At 34.4% G+C, this 25,742-nt stretch overlaps 2 protein-coding genes across 7 annotated transcripts; one reads left to right on the top strand and one right to left on the bottom strand.

Moving 5' to 3' along the window:
* LOC109353822 (putative UPF0481 protein At3g02645) lies at nucleotides 459–2,416 on the top strand. The gene has a single exon (XM_019596184.1). It carries the CDS (start codon nucleotides 459–461, stop codon nucleotides 2,388–2,390), a length of 1,932 nt encoding a protein of 643 aa, XP_019451729.1. The 3' UTR covers nucleotides 2,391–2,416.
* On the bottom strand, nucleotides 6,486–24,802 carry LOC109354270. Of its 6 annotated transcripts, none has more exons than XM_019596639.1 (23): nucleotides 24,390–24,800; nucleotides 24,116–24,295; nucleotides 23,556–23,618; nucleotides 20,885–20,975; nucleotides 20,645–20,771; nucleotides 20,424–20,523; nucleotides 20,267–20,344; nucleotides 20,108–20,167; nucleotides 19,902–20,006; nucleotides 19,628–19,738; nucleotides 18,295–18,336; nucleotides 17,949–18,062; nucleotides 17,689–17,873; nucleotides 15,747–16,000; nucleotides 15,541–15,662; nucleotides 15,364–15,406; nucleotides 15,177–15,268; nucleotides 12,553–12,601; nucleotides 11,734–11,804; nucleotides 11,476–11,595; nucleotides 10,359–10,459; nucleotides 9,876–9,921; nucleotides 6,486–6,864 (listed from the first exon to the last, which is right to left on the bottom strand). In XM_019596639.1, the coding sequence occupies exons 1-23, from the start codon at nucleotides 24,390–24,392 to the stop codon at nucleotides 6,814–6,816; spliced, it is 2,208 nt and encodes a 735-aa protein (XP_019452184.1). In that variant the 5' UTR covers nucleotides 24,393–24,800; the 3' UTR covers nucleotides 6,486–6,813. The 6 variants fall into 6 exon arrangements, with proteins under 6 accessions (XP_019452184.1, XP_019452183.1, XP_019452186.1 ...); XM_019596638.1 differs by having other exon boundaries at nucleotides 20,645–20,786; nucleotides 24,390–24,799; XM_019596640.1 differs by lacking the exon at nucleotides 6,486–6,864 and adding an exon at nucleotides 6,898–6,918 and having other exon boundaries at nucleotides 20,645–20,786.

Here is a 25,742-nt window from a genome sequence, read left to right as displayed (position 1 = left end):
ACTTAAATAAAAATATTTCTCTAGTAAAAACACTAAGGTAATAAATTTGGGTTTTACAACCAATCATATAGTGTATAATTATAATTCAAAGTTAATTACTAGTCATGTGTGCATATATTTTTTAATCTTCATAATTCATATTAGATTCTATATATAAGAAGCGACTCACGTGAAAATAATACACTAAGAATAATTAATATAGGTCATTAAATCTTATTTGAATGATCAAAATTAAAAGATAAATACACATGATATGTGATGAATAACTAACTTTTCATCTTAACATCTATAATTTGTTATAATATCTAAGATGCAGATTTATTGTTTTTACTGTCATTTATACTGTAACTAGAACTGTTCTCATATTTGAGTTAATGATATATATATATATATATGCGCTTGATCATGCATACAAGATTTCAATTACGGCCCAAAATTAACCCCATAGAAAACTAATGATGGCCTCCAACGCAGTCTCAAAATCAATAACCATTAATCCCAACAATATTATTGTCGACCATGCAGTGTTAAATGTTGAAGAGTTGATGAAACATCAAAAGTACCATGCAACATTCTGTGTGTACCGTGTCCCAAAGTCACTGAGTTGTACCAAGCCAGAAGCATTCACACCTCAATTCGTGGGACTTGGTCCATATCATCATTGCATTCCTCAAATCTGCTTTGATTACTTGAAGATATCTGCACTTACCAGTGTCCTCAACCACACTAATGTCCTCACCAAAGTAGTTCAACAACTCAGTAACTCTAACCTTGCTTCCCTTATTCATGATTGTTATGACACTAGCATAGTGTTCAAAGATTATACCCTTTTGTACTTGATGACCGTGGATGCGTTATTCCTTTACGATTTGCTTAGCAATTCGGTCATTGTAACAGAAGATGAAGAAAGTGTTGAAACTGTGACCAAAGTAGACCTGAAAAGTTCCATTTTTGCTGCAAAACACAGGATGCCACTGGTTAACTATGGTGGTGTAGAGTTGACAAAAGATGCTATCATCAGGGACATTTTCATGCTGGAAAATCAAATTCCTATTCATATTGTAGAAGAAATCATGAAAGTCGTTGTCGTCAACATGGAAACTGAAAAACCACATCCACAATATGAAGATATGGGTTCTAAAATGCTACATTTCTGTAAAGCGCTGTGTCCTTTCGTCTACTCAGACCAGGAACTCTCCGATGAATCTGAAGAACCTATGAAAAATGTTCATTTGTTGGATCTCATGTACCATTTGATGTTGCGGGATCCAAACCCCACCCCTGATGAGGATGATCCCAACTTGAATCCTGATGAACATGAACCCAACTTCAATCCCGATGAGCACGACCCCGAACTCAATCCTGATGAGTATGATCCAAACTTCAATCCTGATAAAGATGCAGAACAAAGTGATAGTACCTTAACTCGGTTGAAAAAAATGTACCGTCCTGTTTATAGTCTCATTGTGTGGGGGACTATGCCTGATGGAGAACCTATAATAGGAGGAGGTGAAGGATGCATTTACTATGGTATTTGTATCATAATGCGTTTATTGGCAATTTTGATTCTTCCTGGGCTATGTATTCTCTTTGCATTTTTGTTTATAGTTACACTATTAGTTATACTAATAGTACTTTTATTAAGACTCTTTTATCCTGCAGTTGTATTTTTCCATAATCTTTTTACCAACATTAACCATCCATTGATGAAATTCATTACACTTATCTTAGGACTTGTTAAGAACATATATGGATTATTTTTTCAGAAGTCAACAAATTTCGACATCCATGTTGAGATTCCATCAGTAACAGAACTACATCAAGCTGGAATCCATTTCAACCCAACTTATGGTGTTATCTCATCAAGTGAAAACCATGTGCTACATGAAGAATTCATATTTTACTTGCCCAAGATAAGATTGGATCATAACTCAGAAGTGATTATGAGAAACTTGGTAGCATATGAGTCATTGACTCAATCAAATTGTTTATATGTAACAAAGTATGTTGAATTGATGAGATCTCTTATAAGGACTGCTAAGGATGTGAAGGTGTTGGTGGATGAGAAAATTATTCAGACCAAATTGAGTGATGCAAAAGTCATGCAAATTTTCAATGAGATCAACAAATCCATTAGGCCAACAAACACGGCAGATTTGGATGAAATCATTAACCGAGTTAATTGCGCCTTCCATCGTCTTAAATTCGAGAAGTTGAGAAAGTTTCTGGTTAAGTATGTTCTTCCTATCTGGATTGTTTTGGTGTTGGCTGCCATTATTGGATGTAGTATTCTACTGGTAGACTTAATTAGAGTCACCTTAGAAGGTTACATGCAAGACATCATCAGATACATAACTTCTGCTGTTATAAAAGTTTTTCACTGGTTTTAGTTTGTCATGAATTATAAGTTTGATGTTTGTATCTGGTGATTAGTGTTTGTGTATGGAACTATTTGTTAAGATTTCTTGTGGTCCAAGTAAGAAAGGCACCGATTACCTTTAATGAATGAACCTTACCTTATTATATTATTACTGTAGTTCTTCATCTCTCTTCTCGCCACCTATTTTCCTTATCACATTTACTGTACTTCTTATGCTTGCAAACGATGCAAAACATATATTTTTTGTATTGATTCCTGCTTTATAGGGAAAAATTGGAATCCCAGAAAAGAGGCTGATCCGACCAGCCAGACTATGAATCTAACATGTGATTGATCTAAGTTGCTTATTAGATTATTTTATTAGTCAGACACTAAAACTAATGTGAATAAGTTAGATTCAATCGATTTAAATCTAAAATTGACAATTCTCTCAATCAAATCAATAAGTCAATTAATTTAAAATATCAAGAACAACATTATTTTGAGATTAAAAAGTGTTGTGCTTTTAATTTATTTGTAATTGTAATTGTTATAAAATGATTAAATTCTTTTTATATGTAATTGGTACTCAACGCCCTTCCAATTTATTTTGGATATAAATTATGTTCAAAATTTGGACATAAAAGGTTCACATTAATTTTTTTTATTTTATAAATTAGGCTCTAATTTTTTTCCTCATACGGGACGGGACCTATAAGCTAATAGGATCAGCACAACCGGTAGTCTCAAACTTTGATTTCAAATTGGTAAAAAGAAATAATAAAAAAGAAACCAACATATTCAGAACTCACGTATATATTTATCAGACAAAATAATTGTCAAATTGAGTTGCACTTATCTCAGAGATATATAAGCAGTAGAAATACTTCTTGTCTTCTTGCTTTGATAATTTAACCCGTGCTTTAAATTGCCATCACAGTTACATTGTGTTTAATGTGATCGTGGAAAATTGTGGGAAAATGCAGCTACAATTAAGGTTATAATATTATTGAGGAAACTCTGAAACAGTAGCCACAATTATGATTGTATAGCACAATTTAAGAAATTGGGTTGAGCCAAACTATGGTACTTACATGAACAGAAAAGAGCTCAATGTAGCCAAGGCCAACTTGCCGGCGGGGATGTTAAGCATAAAAGAGTCACGGACCTCAACAATTGTTTGCCTACACTATTACCGGCAAGTCATCCTTGGCTGCATTACACTTTCTACTTGTTTCATGCAAGTCCCTCAGCTCTTAGGTGGCTATATGCTCCTCATTTTTCTGCATTATGCATCTTAGTATGGTTATATATATGAGGTTATTAAGTCTCTAGTATGGTATCAACATGATACATATTATATGGTTCTTTCACCTAAATTCTAAAAGTAGCAAGTGGCCCTAGCCTTCAACGAAAAGCGATAAAAAGAGGCACCGCCGGATTTGGTATGTTGCAAATTCATCCAAAACTTGCTTGATTGTATATAGCGGATAGGGGACCAAATCAAGAAATTTTGGGCCCACGTTTTACCTTTTTATGGTGTCATGCATATGTATTGGGTTATGGAAGAGAAGAAATAGAAATATAGATATATTTCATTGGAATAAGTATTTTCTCATTTTACGAGATAATTTAATATTACTAAATGACACATTTTATTTAGTTTTAGAAATATTTTTATTAAAAATAATTAAATATGAATTTTACCATCTATGTTTGTGGTTAGTATCCTCAACATTAATAGAGAAGCAAATATATCAAAGAATAAAACAGGAATATATAACTTTTAATGACATATTTATCCATTTAATTACAATCAAATGAATGAAATTATATTTTTGCCATTAAAAATAAGGAAATTTTGGTCTCTACAATATTGTAGAGGATCACTGTTCCTCTGTTTGTATAGGTATATGAAGGCAAATATACCAGGGGAGAATTTGGAGCTGGACAATTGGTTAATGAGTATACTATCTATGCAGTCACTATGTAAAGATATGATTCTTCATTTATTTGTATTATTTTTATTTAATCATCAATAGTGATTAAAAATGAATAATAGATAATACAATAACAATGTAAAAATTCTTCAATACATATATAGTTTTCAGTCGGTTAACATTTCATTATATCATCATAGCAAATCAGCTTAAAGATCCTTCTGATCATAAGAAAAGGTAATATACATTATTTGATTTAACATGTGTATCGGAAGTAACACATTATTTTATAGGAGGATCTTTAAATTGATTTGTTAGGAAATATTACTTATCATATAATTGTGGATAAAGTTTATGACATGATGTTTGCTTTTGATTTCAATTCCAGACCATTACTTCAACTTTTTTCTCCCTAATAATTGTGTTTTACACTAAAAGGATTTGTCTGCAACAAATGAGCTTATAGATAGTTTTTTTTATATAATTATTTAGGCTATATTTGTTTTGGCCAATCTTAACCTTTTTGTAATAAATTATTAATTGAGAGAGCTATATCAGTATATACCGTTTGAGATAATGCTTAGATATTTGTTTGGCAGATAAGGGTTCTTTTTTGTACTAATAAAGATATGTCTCACTCAATAAATAAAGAACTAATCCCTTTCAATAAGTGTTGCACTTAGGAATCAAACCCTTAATTTTTTGGTCTTTATAGGATCCAGTGGGCCTTAGAGCAACCACAGTAATTGTTCTTAACGAAATAAGAATATTCTTTCTTATTTTATTCTCGTATGTATCATTCATGTTTTCTGACTTTTGTTTTTAAATAAAAATAATTCTTGATTGTTCTTAGCGAAAGGAACGTGAAAAAAGAGATAAATCTTGCCAAAAAAATATAGATATTATAAGACCCAAATAAGAATAAGAATGATGTTTGCTATTGTGAGAAAAATATATCTAGTTCTTATTTCATAGAAAGTTGTAATAAATTATAAAATAATGTGTGAGATTCAAATGAAGATTTTATTTGCTAGAAAATGCTCATACTCAACTTCATCAATACCTTGTTGATACTACTCTATTTTTATAACACGTATGTTTATAATTGTATAAGTATCACATGTAAGTAAAATATTGGCATATGGCAATATATACTCTAGAGTCTAGAACATAATCTATAGCTAGCAATTAATGAGTTTGGAATTTTAATTATAACTTTTGTCATTGGCTTTATCTTGGATGAATATCATAGCTATGAGACTAACCTTCGAGTTCCTTGTAACAAAGACTCAAGTTGCATATATCTAACTAATGTCTCCTTCCTTATAAAATTAAAACCATAGTTATATTATAGGCCATATATTTCTCCTTCTCTTTGTTGTTATAGTCAAAGACTAATATATTTTGTTGTGTTTATCACCAAAACTCTTTTTATACACATCAAGAATTGAATCTTTGTCATTATGTTGTTTCTGTGTTTGTTAGACAGATATAAACCATTTTAATTAAGCTAGCAATTTTGTTGGCTCAATCTTTATGAGACCTTTATGATTAACACTCCAAAAAGAAAACTTAGGAGGACCCTGCTTTCGGTGGTTTTGTTTGTAGCGCCACTTAAAATTGTGTTAATTTTATTTAATAAAATGCTCATATCATACCGGCGCACAATAAAATGATATAGTTAATATCTTCAAAATTTTATTATTTCTAATGCAAAATATTTTGGATCTTAAAATAATACTCATATGATACTCACTTATTGGCAAAACCATGTTCTATTGGGACATGCAGCAAGGTGAAGTAATTCATGTAGAAGGTGAAAAATTTCAAACAACATTTACTTACACAGATTTATTCTCCCATCCACACAACTAATCTTAACTCCTTAATGCAGTTTTCTAATTCCAATACATCTAAGTGGCATCATTTTTCATTTAAAAAATACTAGACCCTTGAAATAATAGTGTTGGTTCATTAAATTCAAAGGGCAACTATATATACACCAAGAAGTTGGTCTAGTGATGTAAGACCCCACTAGATCCCCAGGATGACCAAAAGGTTAAGAACTCGATTTCTGTGAGCACACTTATTGGGAGGGACAACCACGAACGCCGAAAGGTATTAGTTCCTTACCATAAGGAAAGGTAAGGAGATACTCTTGGTAGTACCAAAAAAGGGTAACTACCTAATTTTCCTTTGAATCATTATGCTTAATGACAGTGAGGGACATAGCCTGTATATTCAGGCACATTGCACACACTCATGCAAATAGATGCACAAAATGATATGACAATCATGCGGTACAACAATTGAGTTACAAAACAAGGAAGAGAGCAAAAAATAATTACTAAATATTGACATCAAAAGAAATGGATTGCATAAATTCACAATTACATCAGAAGCTAATTCAGCCCGAATATATAAGAATATGAAAGGAGCAAAAATTTAGGTAGCACACAAAGCACCAACCCCTAATCATCCATCTTGGTTTCCACCTACATCATATACTTCTTGTTACTTGTTAAAGAATAACCCCTTTCTCTTTCCTCTCCTTTTCTCCCCAGCCTGCAGAACCAGGAAAATCAGAACAATCCTTGAATATACTCAGCCACTGGATCACTGCTTAGTATAAAATATATTATGCGAGAAACGAATAAAAAAAACAAAAACAAAACATAAACCGAATGCATGTATAATAATGGAGTGAAGCAATAAGTAAGGACTGGAGGACAAGTAAATATCCTAACTTCCTAAGCTTACAAAGCTCAATTGACTATAAATTAAGGGAAGTAAGGGTATCTAATCAAAACAGCCTGCTTCCAAAAAATGGCATAGAATGGAGTGGGATTGCTGCTATAGTGAAACACCTAATTAATAATCCTAATAGTGAAACAATAAAGAGTTTCCAGACTCAAATCTCAAAGAGTCAACATGATGTAGATTGAAAAATAGAATGGCAGCATTTAAAAAATATAGAAAAGTAAAATAAAATTCTCCTTGTGGAAGAAAAGAAGAGATAGAAAAACATAGAAAGAGAAAGAGAGTTGCATGCAGAACAGAGGAAGATGCAAAGGGATGAGCTTGCCGGAAAGGGGTGGACTTGATACGCTTGGCCAGACAGGGGCAGTTTGATAGGTAAATGGGTGGAGATTGGGTGAGCTTGGCTGGAAAATGCATAGGCAGCTAGGATTTGGTTAGAAAATGGATGGATTCGCCAGATGTAGATTGTGTGATGCACATGATACTGAAACGTGATGGTACAGGGAATCCAGAGTGGTAAAGGGCCACAGCCCACTGCTTCACTGTTATAGGTGCTGCTTTTAGGCACTATTGACTACTTTAATATACTGCCCAACAAGAGAACAAATCTAAAAAATGCAGGCAACTATTTCTACAGTCAACATAAGTTACAGTAGATTTATTGTTAATAAGCTAAATGAAACAAAATTTATATGTCAAGAAACCAAAGCTCCATCACCTCTCCACTTTTCTTTTTATTTTTTTGGAATGATAGCCTTTGTACAAGAGTTCAAATTGCCCATGACTTCCAAGTCATGGGTTCGAGTCACAGAATCAGCCTTTTTTAATCGCAAGGTAAGACTCAATAATATAGAACTTCTTAGTGGCTGCAACTGATGGATATTGAAAATAGATGGATTTCAGAAGAGAGATGTGCAAAAAATTGTGGTTGCTGCACCTGCAATACCCACTATACTTGGTGCGACAGGCGGAATACAGAAACGCAATGCCACAGGAGTTCCAGAGTGGCAAAGGGCAACTGCACACCACTATACTGCTATAGCCCCGTTATTTGGCAGTATTTACAACTTCGACATAGAGGTGAGAATGAGTCCAGTCGAGCTTGACTCAAATCAACTTGACTCATTAAGGAATAGCTTGAATCGAGTTTCGAGTCGAATTCAATGCAAACTATTTTTTCGACTCATGATCGGCTGAATTAGAATTCACTAACTTTCGAGCAAGTTAACAAACTCAAATTTATATCGTTTATCAGCTACAATGGTGATCATTAGTATACATACATAAAGAGAAATGAGACTTTAAAATCGATTTGTAAGAATATTTTAATTGTAAAATATATAATATATATTATGTATATATATTCATATATCGTTAAAAATTTAATATGTATACATTTAAAGATTATCTCTCTCTATATATGTATATATAATCAAGTCAACTAATGAACCTAAAGGGTTGAACTATATTTGCCTCATGTTCGTCTCATTATTTAACAAACCCAATTTTTAGTTCAAATTGAATGTGTTTGGTTCATGAACCAAGTGTATCAAACTAAATAACAAGTCGAGTTTTCAACGAATATCGAGTTGGTTTGATTCATTGCAGTCCTACTTTGACATAGGAGACAAATCTCGGATAGTGAGAGGGACCAGCTGACCCTAGAAATTTAAAACATATACTAAATAAATAATACTGGCCTAGTAAAGATATAATATATAGTGAACATAAATTTTCATACATATACTAAATCAATAATACTCAATTCACCATTTGGATGCACAATTACCGTCAATGTTAATAGAAAAAATAATAATGGTAATAATAAGTTAATAATAACAAAAACCATAGCAGAACATAGGTAGGTTTGGCCAGAGAAGGCTAAAACAAGCTGAAATAGAGCAAAAAGCTGCATGACACAATTACGGGATGCTGAGAACTTTCCAGAACAGGGTGCATAGAGCGCAAACCAGGTAGCCTGCTACTAGGAATTTGTTGTCATAGAGGTAGGTGCTGATGGAATAAAACCGAAGAGAGAAGGTGGATCTCTCCATGGCTCGCGACTAACTCTCAGTCAGTGGAAGAGTCAATCTAAATAAGGGTAAAACTGATATCTACTGAGTTTAAATGAGGGAAACACGACATTTATAAGATAAAGAGGGGGCAAGTTAAAGTGAGGGTTTAATTGCATAAAAAAAAGAGTGAAACAGATGTTGAAAAAACCCCAACTCTAGCAGCCACATTAATAGCAGTTGCAAGTGAAAAGCACTCCATGATGCACATGTAGCAGCCATAGTGGCACAGTCGTGCACTATTGACTACAAGGCAACAAATGCTAGTTATTTCTAGCTTCAACATAGGTTACAGTAAATTATATTGTTAATGCTAATGATTTGCTAAACAAAAAATATGATATAGGAAAACCAAGCTCTACCATCTCTCCCACTCTTTTTCATTTCTTTACTTGGCCCAATGGTTGAGTACTTGTACGTGACTTGGAGGTCATAGGCCTAAGTTGTGAAATTAGCCTCTTGCAAATGCAAAGTAAGGCTGCCTAATACAGAGGCACTTAGTGGGTCCAACCCTTCCCCAAAATCCACAAATAGGTGTCTTATAACACACCAGGCTGCCCCTTTTATGTGTAGGCGAGGGTGCACGAATCACAGTTCGGCTAGAAAGAAACAAATTAAGAATCATTTATAACATAACAGTGAAATGCCAAGCAAACAGGAAGGCAGAATGGAAAAGTTCAAGCATATATAATACGACTTTATAGTGATCAGTAGTGCATAAATTAAGGGGGAAGGTTTGTATACCCTGTAGATGAATAATCTCAAAGTGAGCACAATAGTATCTCTAGCACTGCAAAAAAGAGCAATATAAATAATAAAGAATATTATCAATAGAAGAAAACATTAAGAAATAGACAAGCATAAAAAAGACTCCTATTACACTACAGCCATTTGAGATCATGCTGCACTTTACTCAATCTAAGGGTGGATACATCCTTACTTTCTGACTTTGGAATCACTCAACTTTGAAGAGCTACTTTCCCATTCTGAAACTAGACAAGGGGTATCCCTCTTGATTAAAAAAACGTAACTCTCTAATGTATCAGGTCATAATCTTATGTCAAGTCAGGTCCATTATTTATCAGATAATAACACAGAACTAGATAGTGGAATATCCTGAAGGAAAGATTATCAGTGCTTAAATATTTGAACAAGAAACATCACTAAATGAGCCACTAAATACCTTTTATCAGTTTGTAAAACAACACCAACTCTAATAATACTTACCCACTGACATCCATTGAACTGTTTTCTGCTCTTAACAGATGCTCAGTGCCACTGGAACCAATTAGAATAAACTCTGAAACATGCCCATATGGAATCACAACCTACAAAAGGAAATGCAGATGGGAGATCAAAAAATAGCTAACCACTCAACATGAAGTCAATCAGATGTCATTACATACCATGTCTTAATGGCATCTTTATTTTTAATAAAATTCTGGTGTTGAGAATTAAGTTCAGAAATTATATACCATCAAGTTAATGAACTCTTAGGTTTTCCTAATAACTATCTCGGAAGATATATCAGTTCATAAAAGTCAGAAAGTTCAACAGAAAACCGTAAAATATACCAATATCATGCTTCAAACATTTAATTTAAATTTTGTTATTGAAAAGAAATGATCTATCGTCAGGTTTACTAAAATCTTTAGTTTTTCTCATACCTACCCGACACAACTCAGAAAGTCAAATGAACAATCACATATTTTGCAATATCATGCTTCTTACAACTTTACAGGCAGGCTTAGTATAGTCTGACAATGCCTTCACCCAACAGCTTAAGCTTTTGGGAAAGTAGGTTCTTGACATGTATCAGAACCTCTATGACCAAAGAGGTCAAGATTTTGATCCTTGCAATCCCCACTCTTCTAAATAAATAAAATAAGAAGTTAAGTTTCAACACAAGGTATGGTTGGCTTGTGCATAGTCCATGCTTCAAGCCCAAAGGGATATTGCGTGAGGAGGCATGTTAGATTGATAAAACCACTAATTTGCCTTCGCCGAACAGCTTAAGCTTTTGGGGAGTTGGTTCTGGACAATAACTATAATATGTCCTAAACAAACTCATTTGCCATGCACAAATAAGGTGTTGCTTTCACAATGTTATAAGTTTATAACTACAATTCTAAAATTAGGCACTCCTGCCAGACTGAGACGGTACTTGTTTCTTCCAAGATTTAGCTTATATAATTATGGAGAGAAATTTTATTTAAAAGCAGGAAGAGACACTTCCCAAATGACACCAATTTTTTTTTACTTTATTCCCCAGACCAGTCAATACACCATAATTCAAACTAGCCAAAACCTTCACACAAAAATATCAAAGAATAGGACACCATACAGTGGTGGATGGTGAAAACTTTTCTGTGAAGACAACTCCACTTGGTCCACTGCATTTGATACTGTAACCTTCCTTCTTAATGGCCAATGTGGCTGGTTCCCATATATCAAGATATCCAGTCTGTGATATCAAACCAAAAAGCATTTATAAAACTTTTTTATTTATCATATAGGAGACGGATAAGTAAAACAAGATTCCGGCAGTACAATGCGCAAAGGAAACTCATAAAAAATAAGAAATCTACTTTCATTGAATTACCGAAAGAGAAACTTTATATGAAGCATGTCCGCTATAGAAGGTCTTCTCTATGTGGCTCTGCATTTCCGTATCTGAGAAAAAATAGCATAGAGAGTAACTCAACAACTTTAGGAACTCACCAACAATTGCAATCCTAGAGGAAGGAAGGAAAGAAGAAAGAGAGACAAGAGGAAAGCTATATCACATAAACAAATCAAGACAATCAGTATGATACGTATAAAGAAGAAAAGTTTGTTTAGAACAAATTGTAGTATCTTTCTTTCAAATAATATTTTGTGATACAAAAAATTCTTTATCCTCCTTCATCTTTGTAATTTTTTTTCTATCCTTAAAAAAATCGGGTCAATGAATTCATGATATTTGAAACTAACACCTCTTTCTTATACATGTTTGTCCCATGCACAAACCAAATAAATAAGGCACAGTCTCGCCATTTAAAGTTGTCGAACAACCTGAATAGCACTACAGTGTATCCTCACCAAGAACATCTGATGTCATAAATTTTTAATTATAGAGTACACTTCATATTAAAGATGTACACCAACTGTTTTATGAACACTTAGAAAACTTGAAACTACAATTTCTTTCGCAACAACAATCACATCGTTTAATATTTTTTCCTTTTTATAACACAAGATGTGACACATGGCAGGAGCTTAATCCCAGAAAGACTCTCTAAGATTACTCTTAGGTACAGCACTTCAAATTTACAGAAAAATCCATAGCATATTGCAATCCTTTGTTGTCCATCTTAAAAGTTACATAGATGGCAGCAAAAACTGAACTACTAAACATCAACTATATGATACAAGTACTCACCACATGTGATCTTCTTGTTATCATTGGCAAAAACCTTCACAGGCTCTCCCTACAATACAAAGAATGCATGAGTTGTAGTACTAGGAAAGCATAGTGCACTATGGCACAAAGGGCTGATTGAGCAATTGCATTGCATTGAAATGTAGCAAGTAGTCAAATCAACAATTTAAAAATTATTAAATATAATTTAAATAACTATATAAAAAACTAATAAATATGAAAAGTTTATCTTGCAAATGAAATGTACGTTCTATAACTACTACAAAAAATTGGCAAATTTAACATGGTGCTGGCTAACATACTCATGTTTTTTAAAACATGAGTTGATACTCATTATGCTCAACTTAGGACATTCCTATTATATCCTCATCCTAATTAGAAAATTCCCTTTCTATCTCTATTTCCTACATTCAACTTCACTGCCATAGCCACCATCAAGCCCTTCCTCCAGCCCTACCCAGTCACCCTAATGGCCCACCCCATCCTTACACCACCTCCATTCGGCCCCAGAGCCACTCTACCATGGAGGCACGATCACAATTTGAAATGTGAGGCTCTCAATTTTTAGTTAGTTTAACGAGATTATTGCGGAATAGTACATGTGCGACCTCTCATCCAAAATCAAGGGTTTCAATCAAACTCTACTTCAATGTACCAATAAATTCCTCAACCAATCTTAGGTTTCCTAAAATTTCAGTAGCTTCTGTGTGTTTGGTTTACGGTTTCTCTGTGAATTTGATTGCATATGGTAGCTTCTGTGATTTTAAGCTTTCTGAACTTTATGTTGATTTAGACTCTCAGACCGAGTTTCGAGTTTGAGTTTGATTCTGATTTCTTATTAATGTGGTGTTTAGTTGATTTAGGGGTTAGGAGTGGTCTTGTGGTGGGGCAAAGGGAATGGATCAGTGGCGGTGGTTGTAAGTCTGATGGTGGATGAGGTGAAAGAGGTGGAAGATGGAAGGGGGGCTACATGAAGGAGATGGGTGTGGAAGGGACAATGGCGATAGGGGAGAGGATGGTGGTGCCGACGATATGGGAGGTTGCATGTAATGGTGGAGACATCAACACTAAAGGGTATGATTGTCAATTAACAACTTTGATCTCTACCATTGATTTCTAATATTAAATCAACGGTTCTTTTTTTCTTCAAGGATAAATGAGGATCAACTCATGTTTTAATACATTAGTGTTTTAGCCGGTGCCATTAACATACTTTCATCTATGTTGGAAAAAAGTCAACTCTCGAGTCAATTCCTCCATGAGTCCTGAGTCACATTCCAGCAACTTCCTTTTACGACAAAACGGGCTGGCAGAGGGATACAAAGGTTCTTGACAAAGGCAACAGGATAAGTGAAACAGAGCTTCACAAAGGCAACACAAAGGAGCAGTGGGTATGAACAAGAGCTAAACTAAAGATATTAACCAAAAATGAGCTGAACTAAATATTCTAATTACTCTTAATGAATAGGCACACGTCTGCCGAATTTTTCAAAGAGAGGAGAAATAATAATAACACTTATAGTGACGATAATAATAATCATAATAATCAAAGATGAAGAAGAATGACTGAAGCAAACAGGAAGAAAAGATAGGGTACACATCAAGTGTCACAGGCTGCAGGAAGAGTGAGAGAGCGCATTTTGGCCACAACCTGCCAATGAACTCTTCTCACGAGCGTTGGATGGAATAACTGTTTGATTTTATCAAAATTAACAAACTTTTGTTTCTTTTTAAGGTTTTTGTGTCCTCGCCTCAGATGTTGGCCAAAAAAACCATTACCCATTTGCAACAAAGAATCCCACAAATTGCATGAATATTACCTCGGTACGATGAAAGGCACAATGAAGGATGGATTTACTGCACAAAGGCCCATTGCCCTGTGCAATGTGCAGTTGCACAATTGACAACTATGCTTTCTGAAGAGTGTAGCTTAACCTCTGGTTATTTGATTTTGCTCTCCAATTAAAGAGATCTTTTTATAAAAGATATGAGATTGTGTGCAGTGTGGAGGATGTGACATAATTTTCAATCTACTCAACTACAGGAGGCTAATGAAACCTGCCAGCCATGGTACAAGATTTTCTTTGGTCACAACTAACAAATAGTATAACTTGCATATCTTACCACTAAAATATAATACAAACTGCTGTTCTTGTTGGCCTTAGGGACAATTTAAGCCAGTCTAGTACTCGGTGTCTCTTCATGACTAACTAGATTCTCAAGATCCACCCACCAATGTGGTTCAGGGAAAATATCTAGTATGCACTTGGAAAGAAAGAGAAGATAAAGATTTGATAAAATTTATGTTGTGACCAGGTTACAAGGTGGAAAAATTGACAATGAATATAATGCTGTTGGACCTACCACAAATAACAGGCCAACAAGCACAAGCTATCATACAGAAAATGCCCTGTATGAACATCGAAGATTATAAGGACTAGTTGCTCGCATCTATCACAAGTCTCCTTGAAATTCTTAATTCGTTTTAATCGCATAGCTGACTCTTTGGGTCAGTTTGCATATCAGGCCAAGTCAGTATCTGAATGCAAGTTACATTATAATAACTCAATCATCTTTTACAAACATGCATCTGACTGCTGTTGGGCTAAGTGAAACAATAGTACCTTACGCTTCCTGCTATCCAACGGCAAGACTTGGATTGCAAGTAATGTATCAACATCATCAGCAGTGACAAGATAGTTGGGTTGCTTTGCCCCTACATTTAAGGACAACAAATATGACTAAGGTCATTATGTTAGGGTGGAAGAGAAGAAAGGGGGGACACAATCTCAAACAGGAGTGAAATAATACCATCAATGTAATTAACAGAACCATCTTCCAAATGCCGAATCCACTGGCAATCCAACAAAAGGGACACAAAAGACAATGTCAAATGGGTAGGACAGATATCCAATATATAACTAATAACTCTTTAAGGCAATAAAGCAACAAATAACAAGTTCCAAATTATAGACAGATAAAATGCACCTCGAAATTACAACTAGTGGTGCCATTGATAGAGTATCCGCATGCCTGAAGTTCCCTTCCTGGAAATGCGTCTCCTGAAATTTGGAGGCCCTCTATAGCTGGTAATGGATCATCATCTGCAGCTGCAGAATTATTTATCCAACTTGAGATAGCCAGTAGCCAAGCTCAGAACATTTAGTAATGCTTAAAAGGCCATTATTTCTAACCTTCGGAAAATGAAGAAGAAGGTTCTTCGAGGACTGGTGGTAAATAAGGAGAATATGAGGCACCAGGATCATCAACGGTTGTATAAGGAGGGTTTCCTGAATTCCAGTTTGCAGAAGTTTCTCTCTCATTCTGGTTTTCATCACCATCATGATCATCCACTTCATTCTTACTAACAGGGTCACGGAATGTAACCTGTTTGTTAGACATCTCCTCTCCATAATGTGCAGGATGTGCATCATGGGCTGAAGGATTCCTGTGAAATGGCCATATATAACAGCTCAAAGAATGTTGGTTGTTATCACTCCTTTACATTAAGTATCATAAAATTCAAAATATCATGTTTCCAGCCTCCTGGTGATGAATTTTACTTCAACGAACAGAATTGATGACATAGCAGACAATGAGAAGAGAAACTAGAGGATGGTATCAACAATTCCTTATTTTAAGCTAAATTTCATGTATACTAACTGTTGCAACAAAACCTGTGAACAGATTACAGCATTGTCAAACCGTAAGAGGCAGAAACCAAGAGAGGATTTCCACATTTAATAATACATTCAACTTCAACAAGAAGCAAGAGACTACATGGACTCTGGGTGCTATAAAAAAAACCAACAACAGCCAAGCCTTAGTGTCACTAGGACGGACTACTTGGATCTAACGACACTATAATGTTCTACAATAAATTATGTTCACTGACAAAGCTTTAGTCCCATTATGTTGTATGGTTGACCCTAAAAACTTAAATCCGGTGACCTGTAGTAGGGTATGATCTTCAATCTTTACCTCTAAAGTAAGGTTTATCCGCTCCTTGCTAAACTTACACTTCATATACTTTGTCCTATTTCGACCTATACGAAAGTCATGTGTTTCCTAAATTTTGTCTCCACATTTCTAGTTTCTAATTTAATTCATTCCTTGAGTCTTCAACTAGAACAATATCATCCGCAAAAAGTATGTATTATGGCATCAGTTCTTGGATATGCTCAGTAAGCATATCCAAGACCAAGTAAACAAGTAGGGGCTCAATGTTGACCCTTGATGTAGTCATCTAGCAATAGGGAAATCTTCTAAGACTCCATCTTGTGTTCTCACACTGGTTTTGATCTCAAATACATATCTTGATTGCTCAAATGTAGGCAATTCGAACACATTTCTTCTCTAAAGCTTTCCACAACATCACTCTAGGAACCTAATAATACACCTCCACTAAATAAAAACCATGTGCAAGTCCCTTTGGTTCCTTCACTATCTCTCCTGGCAGGTTTTGAGATGAAAAAAATAGGGTAACTAAATGCATTCATCTCAATCAAACAGGATTTCATTTCATCTGTATCAAACCATGGGAGCAATCAGAGAAATGGCCCTTCCTAAGCAGTTGAAACTGGGCCTATAACACAAAGCAGATCTACTGTTAGGAGTGGCATCACGAACCATACTAGGTTGGCTCTTAGCAACATTACACACGAAATAAAAGACTCAAGTCTCCTACTCTATTGTCTACAACTAGCAGGACAGCTAAGTATAGTAATCACCATCTCAGGCATTAAGACACACAGATGCCCATTTGAGGACCCCAAGCATAGATTAAAAGCAAACCACCACTTTCCTTTTCTGGTACAAAATTATTCCAGAGACAACAACAGGAGATTTAAGTCAACCTAAATATTCACTTACATAACATTGGGCCAGATACTGATGGGACCACAAAAAATGAACATCACATGAGGGAACAGATTAAAAAGAAAATTCTCAGTGTGTAATCTATACGAACCCCAATCTGTTTAAAATATCAATGTTAATATGAATAGTGTATTCACTTGAAGGGGATAACATTGCATGCATCAAGACCACCAAAAACTTTTAAAAAAATTCCCCTCAAAACAGAACAAACTAATACACATCAGTTCAGAGTAGCATTCTTCATTTGATCCAGCTAACCTGCTTGCAATAGGAGAATATGTCCCCAATTCATTCGCATCAACATTCGTTGCCACCCCACCACCCAAGCCACTCTGGTGCCGACTTAATATATCCCAATCATTGCCTGTCTGAGCATCAACATGGATCTGGGTATTTGCTAGGGAGTACATATGCTGAGGCACCAATTCAAGGCCATTTTTATTCTGATTAAAGAATGTATCAATTTAGAGTTTTGTTTAAGCATCAAGAGAAAAGTACAAATCACAAAATGAGCATACTGAAGTTGCCAAAGGTGCACGAATCAAGTGAGATGGTGATTGGGAAGCAACATTTGCATTGCTCATATCTGAACGCCATGGCATCAATTGATATTGTGACTCCTTTAACTTTGACTGTAACAAAGAATAATTATTGTTATTTTTTATAAAGAAGAAATTCATCAAGAGAGAATATTATTACAATATTTTTTACCAAGAATAAATACAATAAATAAATCCAATTCATCTAGCAAAAAGGGGATATAAATGTCTATAATTTTGGCAATATCAAAGTCCAGTTAAACTTTAGTATAAATCCTATTCAAGCATACAGGAACTCTGTGCACCCAAGTATCTTCCTACATACCTCGGTGAGAAGAAGTTTTTCCTGCAAATGTTTAAACAAAACCTGCCAAAAAGTTGAATTTATGGTGAATACAAGATAACAGAGAATGTATAATTCAGAAGTTAACAGAAAAGTATGAACAATTGTGTAGAGATTAACAAATTTATCTGCTTAAGATATCAAGCACTATTTAATTTTTTTTACACCCCAACACATGAAATGAAATAGAAAACAAATAGTTTTGGAAAAATTCAGAAGCAAACAAAAAAGTATGACCTTCTATATAGTGGTTAACATATTTATCTGCTTAAGATATCAAGCAACTGCTTTACAAAAGGTGTGTGCACAATGTAAATGTTTTTTTACCCCAACACGAGAAATGAAATAGAAAACAAACAATTTTGCATAAATTTGTATGTTCCATCAAGCTTCCCACATCAATAGACAAGATAAAAACAAATAACTCCCAGTAAAAAATATCGATGACTTGTCATGATACTAAACAGAGAAAGAAAGTGGGAACACATCATTTTCAAACTTTGATGTGCACCACATCCCAAATAGGAATATATTATTTTCAAATTTAGATGTGCTTCACTTCAAATGCCAGATACAAAGATCATGTGGCAGATTTTAGCCTTTTCGGATAAAAAACAAGAAAGATAATGCAATACCAATTGCCCAGTCCCGTATTCTACTAGATATGTATCTACGAAACTTTTTCACCATTTTCAAATTTAAATACCACTGAATCTAAAATTTAAATGAGACATGATTTGTTTAAAAAGTATAGCATTTTATTTTGCATCAAAGAAGAAATTCATGAAGAAATAAAAATTACAGAGAGAAGGGAGAGAATAAAGAACCATCCTTAACAAAACAACAGCAATAGAAAAAGAGAACAAAACTGCCAAAATCCTCAACATAAATCAGAATTATTATTCCATTTTAGTGCAAATCTGCTCTATCGTACTAAGATTATATGGTCTCTAAATCTTGCATTATTTTATTTTTCTAATTCAATACATTTTTATTTTATTTACATATAACCTTACAAAAAGAGACGAAGTGGTCCAAGTACAACAACAACCAAGCCTTATTCCCAGTAAAAAATTAAATTAAATGAGAGGAGAAGTGAGATTCATGGAATATCTTGGACTTCCCATCACAAATCCTATTTCACCATAGTTATTTTAAAAGACTTTTTCTCTATGCAGTACTCCCACAAGAGAAGGGAGAGCAAATGGAAGTACTGAAATACATGCAAGTATCATATTCGGGGGTTATACTTCAAAGTGCTTATGGAAGAATAACAACATTATTTATTTCATGACGGAAACAGATCAAAACTGACCTTGACATTGCTCACAATAGATTGGGCATCAAGAACAGGTGGCTGCAGAGAGTACTCTGCAAGAAGAGGCAGCAAAGATGAAACAAATGTTGATCTTTCTTGTTGAGCATCCTGACAAGAAAAACCAGAGGTGTAATTTTTAAATTCATTTTGAAAAGCCCAAGAGGAAAAATTATTGTCCATGGAGATTCATTAAAATATATTTAGTACAACCGAAGTACCATGCAAAAATCAACATACATGAATAACGAGTAAACAAGTTGGAAAAAATAACCTGCAATGCATATGTAAGACGTATATTTTCTTCAATTATGTCTTGACGATATGATAAAGCTTTAGATGCTGCATCTACAAGGTCTTGTTGCTGCTGATCAAAGGCCTAGAAGCAATAACAAATAATTTAGGAGCATAATCCCAATCAAATAAAAGGAAATGGATGAAAGTAAAGATGCTTAAGGACTTCAAAAATTTCATGCATACCAGACGCATATATGAAATGCGCTTTTCCAAGGCATATTTTTCATTGCGTATTTGTGCTTCCTATCATGGAAAAATCATCGGTTAACATAAGGATATCTAGGAAAAGGAAACTCTAAGTCTATTATCACCACTCATAGAAAATACTTTACACCTTTTTACCTTAACAGAATAATCTGCAAGATGTTTCCTTAATTGCATGATCTCTTCTTCATGTTCCCGAATCTTGATGGCCAGATCCTAAATAGATAACATATGTGGCACCATAAATATCAAACTATGATAAAAGATAAAATTTTACAACTAATAAAGGCGGTACCTGCTTCAACAGGGTATTAGAATTATTCATCTCAGCTAGTGGCATCAACCCTTGCCCAGGAAAATTAAATCGGGGATCATAGTCTCCTTCTAGTAGACGCCTATGAAAAAGACATGTTTCTAGAATTACAAAAATCATCCTTCTGACACTTATTATATATAGAATAAATATTTCATCACATTGTAGCTCTAGCACTATAATTGATATTTGATATCACAAACCTGCTCGGAGAGTTTGACCTTGTAGAAGGTGAAGACAACTGAGACGGGCCAGTATTATCCACAGGCAGCTGATCATTTGGCTGCACTCTGAATGTTCCATTAACTTGATTGTTCTCGGAATGGTTGCCTGCATCACATCTGGCTGCATCATTTTTACATTTGTTATTGCTAGGCAACTAGTTTACTAGTTTGATCAGCTAGAATATGTCCCTGTACCGTTGAGCATATATTCTCAATTACCTGATGATTGACAATATTCAGAAGGTCCGTGACCCTGATCCTTCAATGGAGCAACCAAACGTGATTTTTGATCCACTGATTCATCACGCCTCTGTAAAAAGGTTCAAATTGGACTGATTAGCTTGTTTACTACTAGTTTTCTTTTTAATTATTTTTGTAAAGAGAAATGCTTAGTCTAGCCCTATTCCAATAGTTTTTAAGAATTATCTGTTACCCTTCATTTTACTTGTACCTTGTCTATCCACTCTCAAATTATATTTCTTCTTTTATCAAAAATAAGAAAATAAAGTGTACTTTTCCATTGTCATAACTGTAGAAAGATGATAGAATGTTCATCAAAATGAAAGGAAGCAAAGTTTTAAAAATATTTTTTTCAAAACAAATAATATTATTAGAAAATAAGGGAGAATATTACAGGAGGATAAGAAATCCTCATAAGAACAAATGAAAACCTACAAACTAAGCACAAGAGTCATGCAACAAAGCATGCCAGTCTATCTGCATATCTACCAAGTACCAATACCACCAAAAAGCCCATGGGATTTGCACCAGAGAGAAGCAAATCAAGTTACCCTATCACAGAGATAATCAAGAGTCAAAAAGGTGTCATTGAAGATTCTATTGTTCCTTTCCAACCAAATACACCAAAGGACCACAAAAACAGAGCTTTGCCATCTCCACGATAGCCAAAACAACTAAACTTAGTAAGCAGGAAGGAGTGCAAGTCCATAGGACAGATCTAAGACTTCTGAAAGATATAGAACAATCTATTCCAAAGCACCTTTTCTGCCTAAATAAAGGTGAGGTCCATTTTCAGAATCTGAACCACACATTATGGACATTAGGAGATAAAGTGGTCAGACATTTGTGCTTTTGGAGCATATCATTGGGGTTAATCCTATTAAGAACAGCACTCCAAACAAAAGCTTTAACCTTAGAGGGAGATTTAGACTTCTAAATGGGCTTCTCCAAAAGAAAACTACTTGAGTTTTGGGAAAGTGTCAAGAACTGAAAAAGGGGTTTACATTTGAACATTCATGATGGATCAAGGGCCTAGATTCTTGAATCAGGAACAGTAGAGAGACCAGTATTATGAATTAAGACCAAGAAAGTTTTAAAAACAGTAGTTCATATAAAAATGTCAACATGATTGAAGCAAACATTATGATGTTGCAAATGGAGTCATGGAGCACATAAAATTCAGATCTTTCGTCTGCTTAATGCCAGTAGTGCATATGCTTGGAAATAAGCACTTATTTAAATACAAAAGTTACTCCCACGAGGTATGAGCTTCTATTCCCTTGCTCAAAACAGCTATTGAGAAACTCAGATTGTTGCCTTGTTGGTCCACAACAGTAACCATCCCAAGTCCACAGTCCACACAGGTTCCAAAAAATCATCACATTGTTGCCTATCTTGGATCCAACTTAAAAAGTGATAGAGATGGCAAAAATAGGATTCAAACTAGGTGGATTAAATGGAGAAAGGCTTCATAACTCTCATCTAGTTTGTGAACATAAACTATCGAACTCAGAAAAATTCAAACAAACAACTAAAAGACCAGAAATGCTCTACAGCTCTACCATAGACATTTTGAGCTGTGATTGCCAACAAAGAACCAAAAATTAGATTAGAAACAAATGCCTCAGAGATATAATTCAACCTTTTTGTCTGATCGAATAAGCCCATTATTAATAAATTATTTATAGAAATTTTAACTTTCCATAAATCTAAATTGCAATCCTGGTATGTGTTGAGGGATTTGGCAGCTTTGCTCCATTGGTGATTTATATTTTCTTTGTTGTTTATGTTTTCTTTTTATGTTAAGGAGGATCGCCTATCCTCAAATCTCCTTTCTAAATGAATTTCTTCTTTCATCTATCTGTCTATATATATCTGTGTTTGTACATGCACTATACATACAATCTTGGCTTTATTATCATGCTCTTGTCCTCATTTCAATATACCATAATCTAGGATTGACCTATATCATGGACATCTATAAATCCAACTAATGTTGTCACATGAATTAACTTGTTTAAATGGGGATAGGCGCTGCTGGGAAAAAACAAACAGGGAGGCTGCAAAATCCCTTGTGCTCTGGGTTTGTGCAATGAAGAAGTTGGGTTTATGCAATGAGTTTGTGTGAGGAAGAAGATCTTAGTGGAAGAGGTAGTCAAAGTGAGGGTAAAATTGAGATTAAGTAAGTTTAAGTTAGGGTATAAACACATTTAATAGGATAAGGAAATTGCAAAATAGAGGTTTATTGAGTTAAATAGGGGAGATAGAACTTTGATGGAATAAAGTGAGGGAAACTGAAATGTGGAACAAAACCCAATTCTAGAGCCGCATCCTGCATGAAGGTTTCTCGAAGCCACATGAACGTAGCAGCTTGATGGCCCACCAAAGTGGCTGCAATGGCCCATGAGAGTGAAAAATGAACCTTGACACACATCGTGGCCCAGAGGAGTGATAGTGTAATAGTGCCACTATCATGCGCTATCAATAACTTATGTCACATCTGCTAGAAAAAGGTCGGGTTGGCAACTCCTACCTTAGTTAGTCAAAAACATAGGAATCAATGTAAAAGAAACTAAGTACAAAAATGTTCATATTTTCCAAAACAAAATCAATATGCAATAAATTGAGCAGATACCATTACAGAACTTACATATTTTTCTAGTTCCTGAACTTTACTCAGAAGTTCAGACCTAAGTCGATTATTCTCGTCTACCTGTCAAAAGCAATGTGTCATATCTTAATTGATATCCCTTCTAAAATGCTATGCAATGAAAGATGCCACTATTTCATTATATGAATGTGAACTTAAAACTGCAACGGTATGCAACATTAATGGTTTTCATAAGAACAAAAAAATAAGACCCCATAAAGGAACACAGCAGTCAAACCAGGACAGGGAAACAATGAAAGCCAGGACTACCGAGTGCCGCCAAGGGCTTATAAAAAAATAACACTATCTCAACAGAAAAAGGTTCCAAATGACTCATAAAATTCGAGCATATTTTCTCTTAGTTTGCTAAATGTATGTCAGCAATACAAGTATCTGGGAAGTACTACAGCACATAACAACATTAAATAATCCAGAACCAAATCAAAACTTCAAAAAAAAAGGCAACCACCACACAATTTCATATGCAAATAATGAAGAAGGTGCATGCACAATCCAATAAATCATAGATCAGAGGGGGGCATGTGTTGAAATCATAGTACCTGTTGCTTAATGATGACCTCAGCATTTTCAACAGCCTTCATGACCTGATAAAAGTGTTCATCATTGTTAGAAGAGTGGTTAGATTGATGATCATCGTGTTGTTGATTATGCTGGTCAATCCCCAACCCTGAGAATTTCTCAACCAAATTCCCATCATAACCATTCTCCATGTTCTTTTCCTACAAAAATCACACCCCAAAATCAAACACCAATCATTATCTACCTACACAGCTAGCTAGGTTTCTAAATTCTACTCTTCACAAGCACACACACCATTTCTCACTATCTATTGAACCTTCTAACACTTCCACAACTTCAAAAAACCGTTCTTTTTAGCTGTCCACAATCGATTCCCACCAACCCATGTGAATTTTTTTTCCACAACAGAATCAATCGCCCAAAATGAAATTTCTACAGAAAATGGGAATCGAAGGGGTGAGAAAATCGAATTGGGGACCAAAAAATAAGCTTGGGTTCCAATTGGTGGAGAATTTTGGAATGGAAGACTTTGAAAAGTTTGAAACCCTAAGACTTGTGAAAGTGAAACAAGACAGAAAAAACAAAAACAAAAAAGTTTGAGAAATGAATAGAAGTGATGAATGTGATGTATTTGAAATATTATGAATGAATAATATTGAAGAATGTGGCGTTGTGTGTATGGTCATTGGTCAGTGTGGTGTGATCAAGTGCGCGTGGCCCTTTGTCTTGTATCTTGGGATACACTCTTCATTTTGCTCATTCGTTTAGTGTGACATGATCAAGTCTAAATATGGTCGATTTTTATCGAGTTTAGTATTGAGTTCAAGTTTAACAATTTAATATTTAGGATTAAGTAAAGGAAACAAATATGATATGGTCTAATCCGATTCAATGTCACTTATTCGTCATTTTTGTGTATGTGTGTTTGTTCCAATTGTCTATGAAGTAATCACATATTTTTAGTCGAAAATATCATTGTTTCTTCAATTCTATTCATCATATATACATGATTTATAATATATATATATATATATATATATATAGATATATATATAGGAATAATGTATATATTGATATCATGAGAAATTATCTCCCCAAATTCACTCTGATTGACAATTGTCATATTTTTATTTTTTATTTACTTTAAAAATAGGTAAACAAATATATAACTAGTAAGTTTATTGGAGTTTCTTGGCTGGGAGTTATATATATGTTTACCTATTTTTAAAGTAAATAAAAAATTGAAATATGGTGAGTGTCAATTATTGAGTGTGTTGGAGAAGATAATATTTCTTATGATCCTAGGATATATATTAATTTATATATATATCATTTTATATATTGCATTACATACTCATAATAAGTAACATTAGAAAATTTTATTTAAATGGGTATGTATTATATTTAATTGGATCTAGGTTTGGGTTCAAATAATGGTCCGATTGAAATTTTGGGTTTAGTCCAGGGTTGGGTGGTTCGGTTCAAAAAATAAACTGATCAATATTTAGGATCGATTAATGAACAAATCTTACTCGTTTCAACTCAATCTATGCTCACCCCTGATCATTGCAACTTGTCATCTAATTCTTACCCTTCTTAAATCTATGATGGATAATATGTAAAATTTATATAGATCTGGATTGAGGT

Source organism: Lupinus angustifolius, chromosome LG08 (assembly GCF_001865875.1).
Source record: "Lupinus angustifolius cultivar Tanjil chromosome LG08, LupAngTanjil_v1.0, whole genome shotgun sequence".
Classification (NCBI taxonomy): Eukaryota; Viridiplantae; Streptophyta; class Magnoliopsida; order Fabales; family Fabaceae; genus Lupinus; species Lupinus angustifolius.
This window is presented reverse-complemented; position numbering and strand designations above follow the sequence as displayed.